Source organism: Phalacrocorax aristotelis, chromosome 11 (assembly GCF_949628215.1).
Source record: "Phalacrocorax aristotelis chromosome 11, bGulAri2.1, whole genome shotgun sequence".
NCBI lineage: Eukaryota > Metazoa > Chordata > Aves > Suliformes > Phalacrocoracidae > Phalacrocorax > Phalacrocorax aristotelis.
This window is the reverse complement of record NC_134286.1, coordinates 12,638,945-12,654,454: the sequence shown is the minus strand read 5'-3', so window position 1 is coordinate 12,654,454 and position 15,510 is coordinate 12,638,945. Positions and strand designations below refer to the sequence as shown.

Here is a 15,510-nt window from a genome sequence, read left to right as displayed (position 1 = left end):
TGAGAAAGGCTGCTCCACAACTCACCCAGGACTGATTCAACAGTGAAGAGTCTGAATTCTCCTGCCACAATGAAAGAAGGGGACAAACCTGCTCTCTCACCCTCTTCTCCTCATAACGGTGGCGCTCATTATTGGCCTTGCTGATCCGTTCACTCTGTTTCTTTTGCTGCCGGGGGCCTCGCCCAAAGAATATGTAGTTGACAAAAGCATACTCCAGGAGTGCCAGGAACACGAAGACAAAGCAGCCCATGAGATAAACATCAATAGCCTTGACATAAGGGATCTTGGGGAGAGTCTCCCGCAGATGGGTGTTGATGGTAGTCATTGTAAGTACCGTGGTGACCCCTGTAAGGAGAGGGTAGGTGCTCTGTTACCAAGTTTTCCTGAAATGCTACGCTCAGCTTCCCCATCCCTCCTCCCAGTTGGACAACTTCAGGAGGGACAGGAGCAAGGCAACTGGGAAGAAAGTTGTCATAATTCTAAGCTCATCTGCCCAGTACAAATCACTGCAGAAAATAAACCAGCCACCAACAGTGGGATAAAATGTCAAAGCTGAGTATTATCAGGACAATGGAGATCAACATCCTCTGGACCTTCGTTCTTTAAGTCCTCCCTGATCCTCCTTCTTTCCCTCAGCCTGGAGGGAACATTCAAACAGTCTCTCAACCTCTTCTCCCCTTTTCCACTTCATGAACTCATCAGGCTTCCCTGGGCACTACTGAATGGCTCAGTATCCTTGACATGAATTTATAATCTGCTGTGTATTTCCAGTGCCATGAATAGGAGAAAGAGTGAAGTGATTTTCTCTTCACAGCACTCTCTCTTTTTGCCTGCCTCTTAGTCTTCTGTCTATGTCCTTGACCTCAACAATTCCCACCTTCTTCCCACCAACTTTACCACTCACATCTTCAATTATCATCTGTACACACTCCTCCCATGGTTCTCACGTTCTCCTTTTTAGGCTTACTCATATTTCATGCATCTTAAATAAACATTTCTTGATCTCATTGAACACTTTTTTCCTCATCTACTCAGTCCCCAAGAGCCTGATGCACCATGATTACTGTCACAGCTTCAGTCCTCTTCTTCAGTTTCTTCCCAACCTCTTCCCTTCTCTGGACTGTCAGAGTGGCCTCAGATCTGTCTCTTTGACAGTCTTCTGCCAGCTTCAAAAAGATGGCAATGAGTCTTCATGCTTTTTTTGGAGGCAGTAACTTTTCCTCTTCAACCTAGTCTTCTTTTCGTGCTTCTCTAGCTCAGCTGTCCTGCTTTTCTTACTACCTTGCCGTTATCCTTTTCTTCTAGTGTCCCTCCTCCTCATCTCTCTGTTGGCAGCTCTCTTAGTCTCCATGGCCCTGATTTGCTCTTCTGGTTTCAGCCCTACTTCTACAGTGATGGCTCTCAAACCTCTCTGTTCATCCTGGACCTCTGCTTGTCCTGTTTCCCCTTCACCCTCATTGTGTCTTTAGTGTCATTCCTGATAAAAGATTTAAAGAAATAATGGTCTTCAGTTCATGGAAGAGTAAACAGAAGGGAGAGATATTTATACACATACAATGTATTATGTTGTCTATATTTAGACAGTAGTCTAAATATACAGAAATCTGGGGCAAAGAAAGGGGGAATAGAATGTTCTCCACATCTCCATTAAGAATTTGACAAATTGCAATGGAGACTTAGGACAGAGGCAAAGAAGAGCTTTTTGACCGTTTGAGCAGGTAAATCTGGAGATAAAATGCCCAGAGAAAGCTGTTGAGTCTCCTTCTTTTGAGCTTTTTAAGGACAGTTTAGATAGAGAGCTGTCAGGAATAGTTTAGGGAGAGCTCTTCCAGTTTTGATCTACAATGTTTTTCTTTTGCCTTCTCCTTTGACTCCAGATGTCAGCAGAATTTCAACAGCAGTGCATCTCATGTCCACCCTTCTGCTTATACTTTCACTGTGCCAGCAATGTCTGCCATGGTATCTTTTTCTTCTCTCACTGATTATACTCTTGTCAATGTAACTTACCTTTTTAATTTACCATGTTGTTCTTGTTCCCTCCCTGTCTCCTTGCTCCAGCCTCTCCAAGCAAGCACATCTAAATCATCTATTTTATATCTTTGTACATACCATCCCTCCTCTGAGTCTTCTCAAACTCTGTCTTCTCCAACCTTTTCTGTAAGATCCAGCCTCTACCTATGCTCCATTGCCTCTCTGAGATTTTTCACACTCACAGATGAAATCCTTCTCCCTCCTTGACTCTATTTCCTCTGAGCCTTCCATCATGTTGCATTGCTCCATTCTCATATGCCAGCCATCCCCCCTTTCTCCTGTTCCTTCTTCAAAATCCTCATCTGCAATCCACCTCCACTTCCCTTCCGTTGCTTAAAAGACCTCATTTTTTTTCTCTTACAGGAAAACATTCCTGTTTAGGGGAGCATGTGCTTAAGAACTTGAACTTTAACTACTGTCCCACATTTACCTTGGTTATGAACATCTTCAGCTACAAAAAGTGTCTACATGGGGCCTAAACTATCATGAAAATGTGTAGTGCCACTTCCTTTATTTTTTTTATCTTTTATCCATTCACTCACCACTCTTACTACTCTTTGGCCACCCACCCTCAGCATTTATCATCCAGCTAACCGGTCCTGGCACACCTGTTGACCAAGAAGTGCTCAGACTTCTCTTCTTAAGAAACCAAGTACAAACCAGAATGAAGGGAGTGGTGGGCTCATGGCATGTCAGAGTCTCACAGCTCAGATGCTGTGACCATTTATGCTTTTGTAATAGAGTTTAAACTTGCACCTACAGAAATTTATGGTAGAACTTTTATTGATTCAAACAATACAGACTCAAGCTTGGGAAGTACTGATACTTCTGGAAAAAAAAGAAGTAGCACTTCTGGAAAAAAAAGAAGTAGCTCTTCTGGCTGAGAATTTGAAGTTTGTTCTCAGGAAAAATATCCTTCATTTGGGATGAAAAGTTTGACAGACCTATGTGGTTTGCTTAGTTGCTACCTGTTAAAGAAAATGGTATTTTCTTTCTTACAGCTGTTCTAGCAGATCTCCCTCGAGAAAACACCTTCTTCAACATAAAATTGAAAGGTACCTACCCAGTGCAACTCGTGCAGCAGAAGCATCGTAATTGATCCAGAATGAGACCCAGGATAGGATGGTGATGAGAATAGAGGGCATGTAAGTCTGCAGGATGAAGTAACCGATATTCCTCTTAATCCGGAAACTTAAGGATAAGCGCAGGTATGAACCTGTCAATGAGATATTAAAGGGAGATGTTGTTTAAGAGGCAGGCAAGGCTATATTTATGGTAAGATCTTAGGTTAGGAATTTAAATTTTATTTGGAAAATGTTCTCAAGAGGCAGGGATAATGAGAAATCTCTTTTTTTTCTTCATTTGGTTTTGCAGACTCATCAGCTTTTGGAAGGGGGCTCTTCAGAGTCTGCTCAGTTGGCTCAGTACATTAAGAAGAAAGGAAACTCTACATAAGTTACATTATTATATCAGACATCATGGGAGAATGTTCAGTGCTGAAATTGCTATTATGGTATGTGCCAATTTGATACAAGCTTACACAGGAGACTTTAACCCTATATGTGGATGCAGCGAGATGATTTTCCAGTGTTTCATGTACTAGCCTTTCCACCAAACAACAATGAAGATGTGAATCATATTTTTCCCATGCTGTTCTAAAAATGGGTTATGGTCAGACTGGGCAAATTCATATGCAAATAGAGTACTGTAGGTCTTTTTTTTTTTTCCCCAACTTGTTGCAACTTCCTTTTAATCTTTTAGCAAACCCAATGGGAACAGTGACGACAGTAAGTGCTTTTACAGCTGTTCCACTGGAGCAGGGTCATTCTGATAGGGACAAAGCAGGGCCTCTCTCATTGCTGTGAAACAAGGTCCAAGACACTCCTCCTTCCCACCTCCATCCTTTAGGCAACACAGCAGCCTGAAATATGGGTGTAATCGTGGGTTGGCAGCTAAAGTAACAAGAGAACAACAGTCTTTAATGATCAAGGAGGTAGACTGGGAAAAAGGAGGTTATTTTCTCTCGCCATTATGTGCCATTTGTGGAGCTTGAACACAGTACTTCACCAGTCTTTTTTTTGAATGTCTTACCTATTTAGACTGCAGACTTCTTTTGGAGGAATATTGCCTCTTGTTGTGGGTCTCTAGATTACCATTGCAATGGGACCCTCCTCCCAGCATGCCTCCGAGGCACTATTGTACAAACATCACCATCTGCCACCACCGCTGATAGACGCAGGCTGTGATTTCATGACATTTCAAAAATTGTCCTAGATAACAGGTGTGTGGCACACTGTTTTGGCAGTGAACTCCATGCCAGATCAAAGTGAAGACAGCACCCAAAATCCAAACCCCTGTAACTTTCCAACTGGCAGTATCTGAATCGTCCAAGGTATTCTCTCCAGATCTTTTTATTGCCATGTACAGATGGGTTTGCATCGTTTCATAGACTACTTGCTTTTCAACTGATATATTCTTCTGCTTACTATTGCACCTACATTAGCTTTGAAAGCCAGATGTAAACCACATAAAAATAATGTAAAGGCTGAGAACCTTCTAAAGAGGTTCTGTTTTGAGCTCAGTTGGTGTTTTGACTAAGAAATGAAAACAACTGCAGCAAAAAAAAAAATTATCCCCTAAGTCTCTGAAGAGAAGCAGCCAAAAAACCGCGCAAACTTAGTGGGCACAGAAGATGCCTCTTTTCCAAAGGAACAGGAGCCTAAGCTGAAGCCTAGACCCTAAGTTAGCACCTCAGCCTCTGAGTCAGGAACAACCACATTGACACTGATCAGCAGAAGGTTTGCACATTCCATTGCATCCCTTCAGCAGAGACTCACCGGTGGTGAAGACCACTTCCCTGCTGACGAGCCTCTGCTCGATAATGGTGAACTGGGGCAGTTCTAGCACCTCCATCCCTGTGACAGCAGAATCATTTCCTTGCCAGAAGAAGACAATGTCATCAACCGTGTAACCATCTGCAGAGATGAAGAAACACAGAGAGAGAACTAAGCTGACAAGCTGGAGCAGGTGACACCCCATTTTCACTAAGGTGATCTGGAAGAAGATCTGAAGGAAAGCCCACACCATCAGTTAGCAAGCATAGCCCCTCCCTGCTGAAGTACTTTTAATCTTCAGCTGAGCGTTGCACTACAGTCCCCAGGAGAAGAGGAAAAAATTGGTCAGAACTCCCACTTCTGTCTAGTATTCAGGAGAAGAAGTTGCAAAGTGGTCCATCAAACCTTGACTTGCACTACATAATCTCCACGGCTGACATGACAGGGACTTGTGCACCAGAAGCCTCTGTCAAATGCACCAAACATGGCATTTTGCTTTTGAAAAACTGCCTCTTTTTACCAGAAGGGGGAGACCACACAATACATTCTGGTGGGGACCAGGTAAACAGAGCATCTAAGTTCCGAGAGAGGAAAAGATTCACAACAGCAGTTGAAAAGAAATTTGAGCATCAGAGCATCTCCCTCTTCTAAGTACTCTCAGTCAAAATTTGGAGCCGGGAAGCGGACAGCGTCTCTGAGATCAGGGTCTGCTTTTACCAAGTGCTGACTGAAAAGAGCTGTAATGGGAGAAGAGAGGAGGGGTTGCCCGGCTGGTAACAAATACTTGTACCTTATGTTTCAGAGTAATGGATTTGTTAACTCAGCCAACGTTACAGCCTCTTACTTTAACCTCAAACTACGCATGCCAGACAGGGTTCATCTGCACTTGAAAAATCGACGCCCCATGTGGCAAGCTGGGTTTTGAAGCACTGTGGCTGTTGCTAAACAAGGGGTGGCCTCTAAGCAAAGTGCAGAGCTGCATGGGAGTACCTCTGTGTGCAAAGAAGCAGTAAAATACGTACAAGCTTTGGTGTGGCACGGTGCAAGGCTTCTTTTAGAGCACAAACTTCAACTATGCTCACAGACAGCTTTTTTTCACAGCCTGCACTGGAGCACAACAGCCTGCCTTATCCACAAGCCCTCACAGCAGAGGCAGTTGGCTAGCAATACCCAGCAAGGCTAGCATCCACTAGGAAGAGCTGCCATCAGAACCAGCACCAGTGTATTTATTAGTGGGATGGTGTCATCCTGCAGCTCCCGACTGGACAAAGAGGTGAGCAAGATGGTCTGATCTCGTAGCTGACCCTGCTTTGAGCTGGGGGCTGGACTAGAGACACCCTGAGATTTCTTCCTAAACTGAATTATTTGATGGCTGTGTAGGCTCCAAGCCCACAGCTTGTGCTGACAGTCATTACTACTTTTATTCATGGGTGCTAAAAAATAGTAACAATCTTCCAAATGCCATGCCAGATCTGCTTCTGGTGCAAATCACCTAAGTCAGGGCTCCACCTCCTCCCGCACAGCATGCTTCTGCTCCCATGGCGGTAAGTAGTAAAGCACTCACACCTACAAGCCCACAGAGATTTGTGACCCTTAAGTTATTATCTCATCTGCTGCAGACACTGGGATGTCACAGGCTGTTGCACTGAGTGTCCCAGCTTTGAGCGCAGAAACTGGTATTTGCACGTGGCTGCAGCGTCTGTCTGCACTGAGTCCAAGTGTGAAAAGCACCAAGAAACAGCCAAGTCCCCCACTCCTCCCAGTGGCTGATTCCAGTTGTTCAAACACTCTCACAGCTAAAAACATTGTGTGCAATTTTATGTTCGAATTCACCTGGCGCATACTTTCATACTCTGGTGGTTGTTTTGAACTTTTCAAGGAGGTTATCAAGCCCTTTCCACCCAGTGCTTCCCCTCTGCAGAGGTGCATCCAGCCTGTAAACAAGTCACCTCTCCACTTACTTTGCAGTAAACAAACCAGATTGAGCTATTTAAGTTTCTTACTGCAAAACATCTGCTCTAGCCCTTGAACCGCTTTTTAGCATCTTTTCCCAACTTATTCTGATTTCTTGACTCCTTTCTAAATTTTGGAAACCAAATACAGACAGAATCCCTTTCCCCATCTCACCAGCGACATATTCAGAGGCCAATCAATTCCCCGCTCTGACTCACCGGCTCCCCGGTTTATATAACCAAGGCTCGCTCCAGCCTTTTCTGTCAAAGCCCTGCTATGAAACCTCCATCAGCAGTGCTCAGGGCTGCCATCCCTTCATCATTTCCCCCAGTCAATACCCGTGCGGGTATGAGTCCCTCAGTCTGGCAGCCTTGCCTGTGCTCCCACACCCAGGCGCAGACCTCCGCGTTTAGCTGTGTTCAAATCGCATTCTGGATGTATTCAAATTGGGAGGTATTCAAATCTGCAGAGAGCAAGCCACGCAAACTATCTTCATCATCCACAAATTTAACAGCATTGACTTCAAATTTACTTCCTGATCAGCAATGAAAATGTCAAATTACAGTAACTAATTTTAGGAGGTCCCACAGTTAACTAGCTCTATTCCATTTATTCTATGATCTGCTGGTACTGGGTACCAATTTTTGTATTTTTTTTTATTATGGCATTATGCAATATGAAATCAAATATGTTTTTTAGGAAGCCATTTTTTAAAGTAATTCTAAAGGGAAAGCTTGTTCAGTCTAAAAATAAATGTTTCACTTTGATTTCTAGCTTTAAAAAGAAAACCAAATTTCCATTTTATTTTTTAAAAGTAAAAGAACTTTCACAAAGACAAGTCATTTCAACTTGAAATATCATAAAGCATTGATACGATGTCTTAAAACGTCAGATTAACAGCCTGTTTACTGCCTGCCTCATCAGGTTTTTGTTGAATCCTGGCACACAGCTAGGCGGGGGTATGTGCAGTGAAGGATATTTTTGGGACGGAGAGATGGGATCAACAGGCAGTTCCAGGACTGGCTTGTGACCTGCAGGTAAGTGCCCTGAGCTGCTGTGGGGAAGGAGGTCCCAGCTGCCCACTGCTGCTTTACACACCCAACACCCCTGCACCACAAAAGGGCTATTTTGGTGGTTTGTTTTAGGAGGGTTTTTTATATGCTTTGTTTTTTAAGCCAGCCATGAAAGGACTGCTATTCCAGAGTTGTGTGGACTTGGAAGCAAACAAAATGGAGCCCTGCGGACTTCAAATGCGCAAGTGTTTGAAAGACAAAAGCTCTGAGGAAGGAAACAATTGAATCTCTTCATCTCTGCCTGGATCTTAGAAATATTGTAGGGAAACTTAGCTTTGACTAACAAATTGGCTTGACATGTCCCATTAAGAACAAAATTGCAACATGGGGAACTGTGGGTAATTCTCTGCCTTCTGTTTTCTTGGTTGTACCGTAAACTATTCTCAAAATGCTAAGGAGTACCAGGAATGACATGTCATTAGTGTCTCCAGCAGGACCTAATTTACATCCCATTACCCGCCACACCAAGTGCTACGATGGCTGCGCATCCCGAGCAACCGAGGGGTGAGCAAGAAGGGGGCTCCCAGGCGCAGGCAGGGCTGGGAAGGCAGCACGGTGCTTTCCAACTATGGAAGCTGTGGGACCTCTTTTATGAAAAAAGCAATTCTCTGATAATCACCACTGAAGCTGCATCATTATTACTGTGAGATCTGCTGCTCTGGACCGCTCCTGCGGGGATACTGCGGTGCATTTTTATGAGGGAGAGCCGGACCTCCTCTGCCAGCGTGGTCAGGAGAGGGTTTCCGTAGGAGTCAAGGGAAGATCCAGGCGGGGGGGGACTGCGGGAGGGCTTGAGTCCCACCTCCTGCGCAGAGTGGGGCCAGCCACCAGTGAGGGCAGGCTCCCAGGGCTTTCTCAGGGCTAAGGAAGGCTTACACCACCCTTCTGAGGGTGAGAGTGATTTTAATACCTAGACTGCTACTATAGCTCCATTTTCCTGGGCATTTCACCCATGAGGACCCCTCAGAATGGAGTATGGATGATGGAGCCTGGTCCTGCCCCAGGGGCCATCCTACAGGAGGGGTGGCCCTTAACACCCCTGGGAGGCATCCCATGAGTGGGAAGCTGCGGCTGGGGCGGGTGGCATTGGGTAGCACCACATGGCAGAGGGTAGGCACGAGTCATACGCACAGCTCTCGATCTCCAGCGTGCAGTTCTGCTGGTCCAGGGGGTACCTCCGCAGGTCCATCATGCAAGCGGCCGTGGTGGTGATCCTGAAAGGGGAAGGGAGTAGAAAAAATCAGTTGCATGTTTTTTCTTACAAAAAAAAAAAAAAAAAAGAAAAAAAGAGAGAAATGAAAGACAGATGTGAAAGTCAGGCAGCATTTGGGGCTGCTGTTTCCCTGGAAACCAGGGAGATCCGTAGTGGGAGGTGTGCGGGGCGGGGGGCTGTATGCCGCTCACCCTCAACTGCACAGCTTAAACCCTCTGTGACTCACATCAGCAAGGCAGTATATCTATTAACGGGGTGGGGAGGGATTTGTGTTCCTCCTCTGTCTCTCCCTTGAGAGAGACAAAGAAACTGGGAGTAGGCAGAGCTACAGGGAAGGGGGGAAGAGGAGAGGCATGTCAGTTTGTAAGAGGAAGACAGCCGACACGTGTCCATAAAACAGAAGATGCATTGATTAAATTACCCAGCAACGACCTATGAAGAAGAATAGCACCCCCCTTTCCTCCCAGTTTGCCGCAATGACCCTACTTGCAGCCGCCCCACCCACCCCACCCATGCCCCCTCCATTGCACCCACTTTGGCACTGCCAAATCCAAAAGCCCAGATCCCACTGACGGGGCCCTTCCACTCCTGTGGGCTCACAGCTCTGGCAGGAGGCACTCTTGTGCAACCAGCTGCATGATCAAGATTCATGAAAGACACATGGGTGTGTCTGTGCATCCCTCCCCAAAAAACAAATATGGGGAGAAAACGAGGGTTGGTGTTGCTTTTGGAGTGTCACTATATGGGATGGGGGCAGAGCAGCACAGTGCCCACAGTGGGGTTCACATGAGGGTGAGAGGAGGGTTTGTGTAGATTACATGTTATACATGAAGGAGCATCGCTCTCTGGGACGGGGAATTTTGGGGTGGGATAGATGAGGGAAGAGGGCATGAAACAGGGGCAGAGCAAACCGACAGCTAATTCACCAGCCTGGCAACTCTGCCCTGGAGTTAACAGGCTGCCCCTATTTCTCAACTGTATTGCTCCCCTCACCCTTTAATGCGGTTTTCTTCCTGTGCAATGTATGTGTGCAGAGTACTGAAGAGGGGAGAGAGATTGGTGCATTCCCCCCTCTTTTTTCAATTAACCATCTGGAAGGCATTAATCAAGCTACACATTTTTTACTATGTAGGCATAACCAGTGAACTGTTAACAAGAAAGCTTTATCTTCTGAGCCCTGTGGCCTGGGAGAGAGAAAAGAGAGGAAAAAAAGAAAAACAAGAAAGCAGAGAGGATGAGATGGCGAACCTGCAAAAAGACGGAAAAAAAAAAGAAAAAACATCAATGAGAGAAAAAAAGACCAGAAAGGGGGAGAGAACAGGTGAAGCTGGACAGAAAATTGGAATGCAGAGGGAGAAGGAGAGGGTAAGCACCTGCAGGAGAAGGCTGCCCCAGAGGGGGTATGAGGGTGGGGGCTGTAGCAGGGCAGGCGAGCAGCCCTGCAGAGCTGCTGGCTCTTTAAGAAATCTCGTGTGCTAAATTTATCTCTCTGCTGTCTGTGAAGACTGTTTGTAGGAGATGAAGCCTTGAGGAGAGCCTTTGCCACTGCCTGCTGTGCTATAAATAGATCCGAAGAGACGGAGGGAATTTATATATATCCTCACTGGGTCTAGATACAACATTGCAACTGCCCTCTCTCTGAGCAGGGGGGCCGAGTGAGCTCTTAACCCTTTTATCTGTAATGCGGTTGGGGTGGAGGAGAAAGCTCAGAGGGAGAGAAGGATGACAGAACAGGAGCCACTTAGAAATTATCACTATGGCTTTGGAATTGCATGTGTTGCTTTTACAGCCGCCCAGTTTGGCACCTCTAGGAGGGCTGCTGGAAACTCCATGCCTCTCCCACCCTAATCCTCCTGGACCAGGGTACAGGAGACCATGGTGGAGGAACAGATCCTAAGCACACTTGGGGAGAGATGCGCCTTGCTAGGAAAGCCCAAAGTGGCAGGTGCAGAGTCCATCCTGTCCAGGCACTGAGACCGAAGAGTCACGAACGGGTATGACTCATCCCCCAGTGCTGCACACAGCATATACTGTATGTATTATACTGCACCCGTAGGAAATAGCAGTTACAAATGCATTCCTCTGTTTTCCCTAAAGTGTGAGATGCAAAATTGTATTAAATGAAAATTTTCCACCCCATTTGTGGGACCCTGTGGGCTTCAACCTTTCCACCGTGTCCATCCCAAAATTGCAGCCTGGCTGGCTAACTTGGCCACACAAAGGACATCCAGGGGAAGCCTTTTCTGGTTCCAGAGGGACCCTCTCGCCTCTTGACAGGATTTGCTTATCACCTGCAGTGCTGGCTGGAAACGCAGAGCACGACACAGTGAGCTATGGCTAACACACTCCATGCGCCAAATCCTGCTCATACTAACAGCCAGCATAAATCCAGAGCCACTTCAATGATTTTTTGCAAGATCACACCAATTTAGATCAGCAGAGATTTACATCAGGGCAGAATTTGGCCCTGTTGATTCAAAAAGAAGAGCACCTCAGGACACATAGGACAGAAAGAAGAAAAACAAGATTAAGAGGGCATCTGTCCTCAAAAGTCAGAGAATTTCTCTTTCCTTCTGATGAAAAGGTGGGTGTATCCACACCATACTGTTCAGCATCCTCCAGAGATACCCCGGTTGGCTGCAGATCCCAAACTCCTGATGATCTGGCCATGTAACACTGCTCAGGCAGGTGAGAATTGGGACCATGTAGCAGTGAAGGTTTCATCCTGTTTTTAGAGCAGAGGTAGCACAGCCGCACACAGCTGTCCTGGGCTGCAGCCACCTGCTCATCTGGAGCACGTCAGCTATGGTGCCATACCCACAGCGAGGTACACCTGACAGCCCAGGGACACCAACACCACAAAACCACCTGGATGAGGGGCTCCTGCAGCATGGCAAGATGTGAGGGGCAGCTGGCCCGGGGCACCAGCTCAGGTCCTGCCTCTGGGCTTCCTAAGCCCTGATAAAACAACCCTACTTGGGATAAAGCAAGTGGTATCCCAGAGAAGAAGGGGGTGTTTAATTCTTTAGCCTTCAGATCTCAAAAAGCATCCTGGACACCAACTTCCTTTTGCTATACCCTGCTTGAAGTCCATGGGTGACCCACAGCATCACAACCCTGTCATTGCTTTATACAGCACCTGACACTGTGGTGAAACATCCACCTGTGGCCTCTGTGGCTAACGTTCACTTGCTCGCAAAAGCAGCCAGTAGGAGATTTCTGTAACTCCTTTGGTGGCTGGGTACTATGGGCAGGTGGGCCTCAGAGGGATGAGAGGCTCCACTCACCTCTTGCAGCCAAAGGGGAATGGCAGCAAAATTCAGGTACCCCAGCTACCTTGAGGGGTCAGAGCACATACCATGTCTGGTCCGGAAGGCAACAGGACCAACCCCTGCCTCATGTTTTGATCAGTGTAAACATATTACCTTGACATGTTCTGAGCTGTTGTGTGAAGAGGTGTGTTTGCTTGGAACACAGGCGACAGCATGGGGAGGACTGGATAGAGAGGCAGATGGAAGGGATTAACAATAAGGAGCTCCTGGGTGCCACAACAGGGTTAACAGTCAATAAAGGTGGAAAGAAAGTAAGAGGTGGAAAAACGAGGAGAGGATCAAAGAGTGATGACGGCATGAGCACTGATGTGGGAGGCAGGAGTGGAGATGAGAGAAAGGAGAACAGATAGTGCAGGACAGGAGGCCACTGGGGTAAGGGAACAGAGGAGAGGGATCAGGCAAAACAAGGGGTAAAGCAACCTGGGGAAGGAGACCTGGAGAAGAATGAGAGGTTAAAAGACAGAAAGCAGAGGAGGAATGGATACTCATTCTGTGAGAAAGGAGATGAGGAGACAGCGAACAAACCATCACCCTGTAAACAGCTCTAGACAGAGCGCGCTGTGCCTCCGGGAGACATGACCAAAGTGAAAGGGAGCAGGGAGCGTGGGGGCCGGAGGGAACGCCAGGGAAGGATGCCACCTTCCCCGTGGCGTTAGCAAGAGGCACTGGCACCCGGCCAGGCTGTGTCTTTTCCCCCTTCCTCCTCCTCTCCCGCTTTTCTACCCACCTCCCTCCCCTTTTAAATTCAAAAATTTGTGTGGTGTGAAATTTCATCTGCTTTGACAGCGATTCACAGAGACACTGCCCATCGGAGGGGAGAGGCTCGCCTGTGCTTTGCACAGTGTGCTCAGCGAAGCAGTCCTGCTCCCTCCAGCTGCCAAGCCCGGACACCACCCCGCCCCGTGTCTCCAGCTCCTGTTTCCCACCTCAATCTTTGCCCACCCCGTGGGCCTCTGGGACAGCCCCCTCACATATCACAACTTTTACACCTCCTTTCCCACGAAAAAGACTTTCATGCCCTTGCCCTAATCTTTTCTCCTGAGGTCTGCTAGCAAGCAGCCAGATCCTCACTGCCCTGCTACTCTGCTGCGCAGCTGGCAGGCAGACACAGTTCATCTGGGGGGAGACAGGGCTGTGAGAAACCACCATGCATCCCAAAAATAAAAAAAAAAAAAAAAAAGGAAGAAAGGGACATGCATTCATGAGCTGTTGGGCAGCTCTGTCAGGCTGTGGGCTGATGGAGATCCCCTTCTCTACTAGCAACTAGTGCATCCAAGCAGAAGTCGAAGACACCACACTCTGGAGAGCATCCTTCAACCCCAGGACACAATAATGACCATCTCTAGAAAAGCAGCCATGAAACTCTGTGTCACACAGAGTGAGTGCTATGTCTCTATTTGTTACAATGAGGAAAGCTCTGCCCACCTGAAGCTTGTATTGAGCAAGCAGATGCTGGCACAGAAAGGGTAATGCAGCCACACCCTGCTGTCCCTCCACTGCTGCCTGCTCTGCAAGCTGAACCCAGCAGCAGCAGAGGAGTGTCCCACCACAGCTGCAGCTCAAAAAGGAATGCTCAAGTTTCTGCAAACCATCAGCCCTCCACAAATATTTCAGTTCTCTGACATGAACACCACCAGCCATTTCATTCCCTCTCTGATCCTCCTCGTCGCTGTTTACTTATTAATGGCTTCTTCTGTCTTATTTAGAATGATTATGTAATTTCACAGACACAGAGCAGCATAGAGCTCTGACCTGCTATTAAAACTTGCTGTGCTTGAATGTCTTCTTTCTATCTCCTCTTTATCCTGTTGCTGGCCACCTTCAAGGTAGCTGTCCTTTCAGCTCCTGCTCCAGGCAGAGCTCCCTCTACCAAACTTCAGCTCTGAAGGCCCTCAGCTACCCATTAATCCTCTAGATCATCTGCAGTGTATTGAGAGCATTAAATTCACCAGCTACAAGTGTAAGGGGCAAAAAATTACTTTCCCAAAATACCATCTGATTTAAAAAGGAGTAGGTCCAGACCCTCTAAGGAGGACTGGGTGGGAGAGAGGGGAAGACTATTACCTTTCAAGGGTTCCTAAAGCAAGTGGGGTCCCTTTCCACTTAAGCTCATCCCTACAAAATAAACTACTGCACTGTCTGCATCATAACTGTCTATACCAGCAAACTAAAGACACCTGCCACTGTTTCTGGGGCCAATGTCAATTGGTACAGAACAGCCTTTGTCTACACTTACACTCTTACCCTCTGGGAAAAAAGGTCTGACTGCATGCAGAACTCCTATTGAGAACGGTGACCAGCCTCTGCCGTGCTCTAGCTGGGAAATGCCCGAGAGGCTGTTCGCGGACATAGGCCAAAACCAGGAAACAAATTGACTATGCAGACCACTGATGTCCAGTGCCCAGGAATGTTCCTTGATACCTTTGGCTTTGAAAGGATGCTGTCTAAAATTCAATATGGATAAGAATAGGAGGAATATAACACAAATACCCCACCACCATTGCCTTCCTAGTTCAAGGGGAGACAGACTCAGCAGTTCAGGCACTTACCCTATGTTGCAGGTATGGATTGTCATCATGCAAGGACAAACACAAACACTCTTACAGCAAAATAAAAGCATTTTTTTAAGTTGCTGGTTGCAACTTTTTGGATTTCAGACCTCCCGAGAAGCTGAAGATGCTCCTGCCCCCTGGGATACAGAATCCCAAAGCTCACAGCAGTTTGCAGTAATAAGGAAAATGGAGGGAAGGAGCTCGGGTTTCACAGGACTTGTGCAGGCTCACCCCATGGGGCAAGTTAGATTCGGAAGGGAATTCTGGTGACTAAGAGTAGCGAGAGAGGCAAAATTGCTGTTTTGCTGAACATGGGAAAAAACCAAAATTGAATTTTTACTCTGTACATTCTCAAAGTCAGTCATAAAAATATGCTGGCAAATGTCACCTTCTGCCTGGCAGTAAGCACAAACTTCGAAGGGCCTGGAGGGATTTTTAAACCCATAGTGAATTTTGCCATTCTTTTAACATTGTCTGATCTTCGCAGACTCCTGGAGGTCGTGTAGAACCAAGAGCAAGGCA

The 15,510-nt window shown here is 46.8% G+C and overlaps 1 protein-coding gene across 2 annotated transcripts in view; it reads right to left on the bottom strand.

Moving 5' to 3' along the window:
• Positions 1-15,510, bottom strand: part of LOC142063359 (gamma-aminobutyric acid receptor subunit beta-4) — a 76,248-nt gene that overhangs the window by 1,189 nt on the left and 59,549 nt on the right. Inside the window, exons 5-8 of one of the 2 annotated variants that reach the window (XM_075107022.1) lie at positions 9,023-9,105; positions 4,869-5,006; positions 3,095-3,247; positions 89-345 (exon numbers count right to left, since the gene is read on the bottom strand). In XM_075107022.1, coding sequence (XP_074963123.1) covers positions 89-345; positions 3,095-3,247; positions 4,869-5,006; positions 9,023-9,105 — 631 coding nt within the window. The remainder of the gene's footprint in view (positions 1-88; positions 346-3,094; positions 3,248-4,868; positions 5,007-9,022; positions 9,106-15,510) is intronic. The other variant, XM_075107023.1, reaches the window with a different exon arrangement.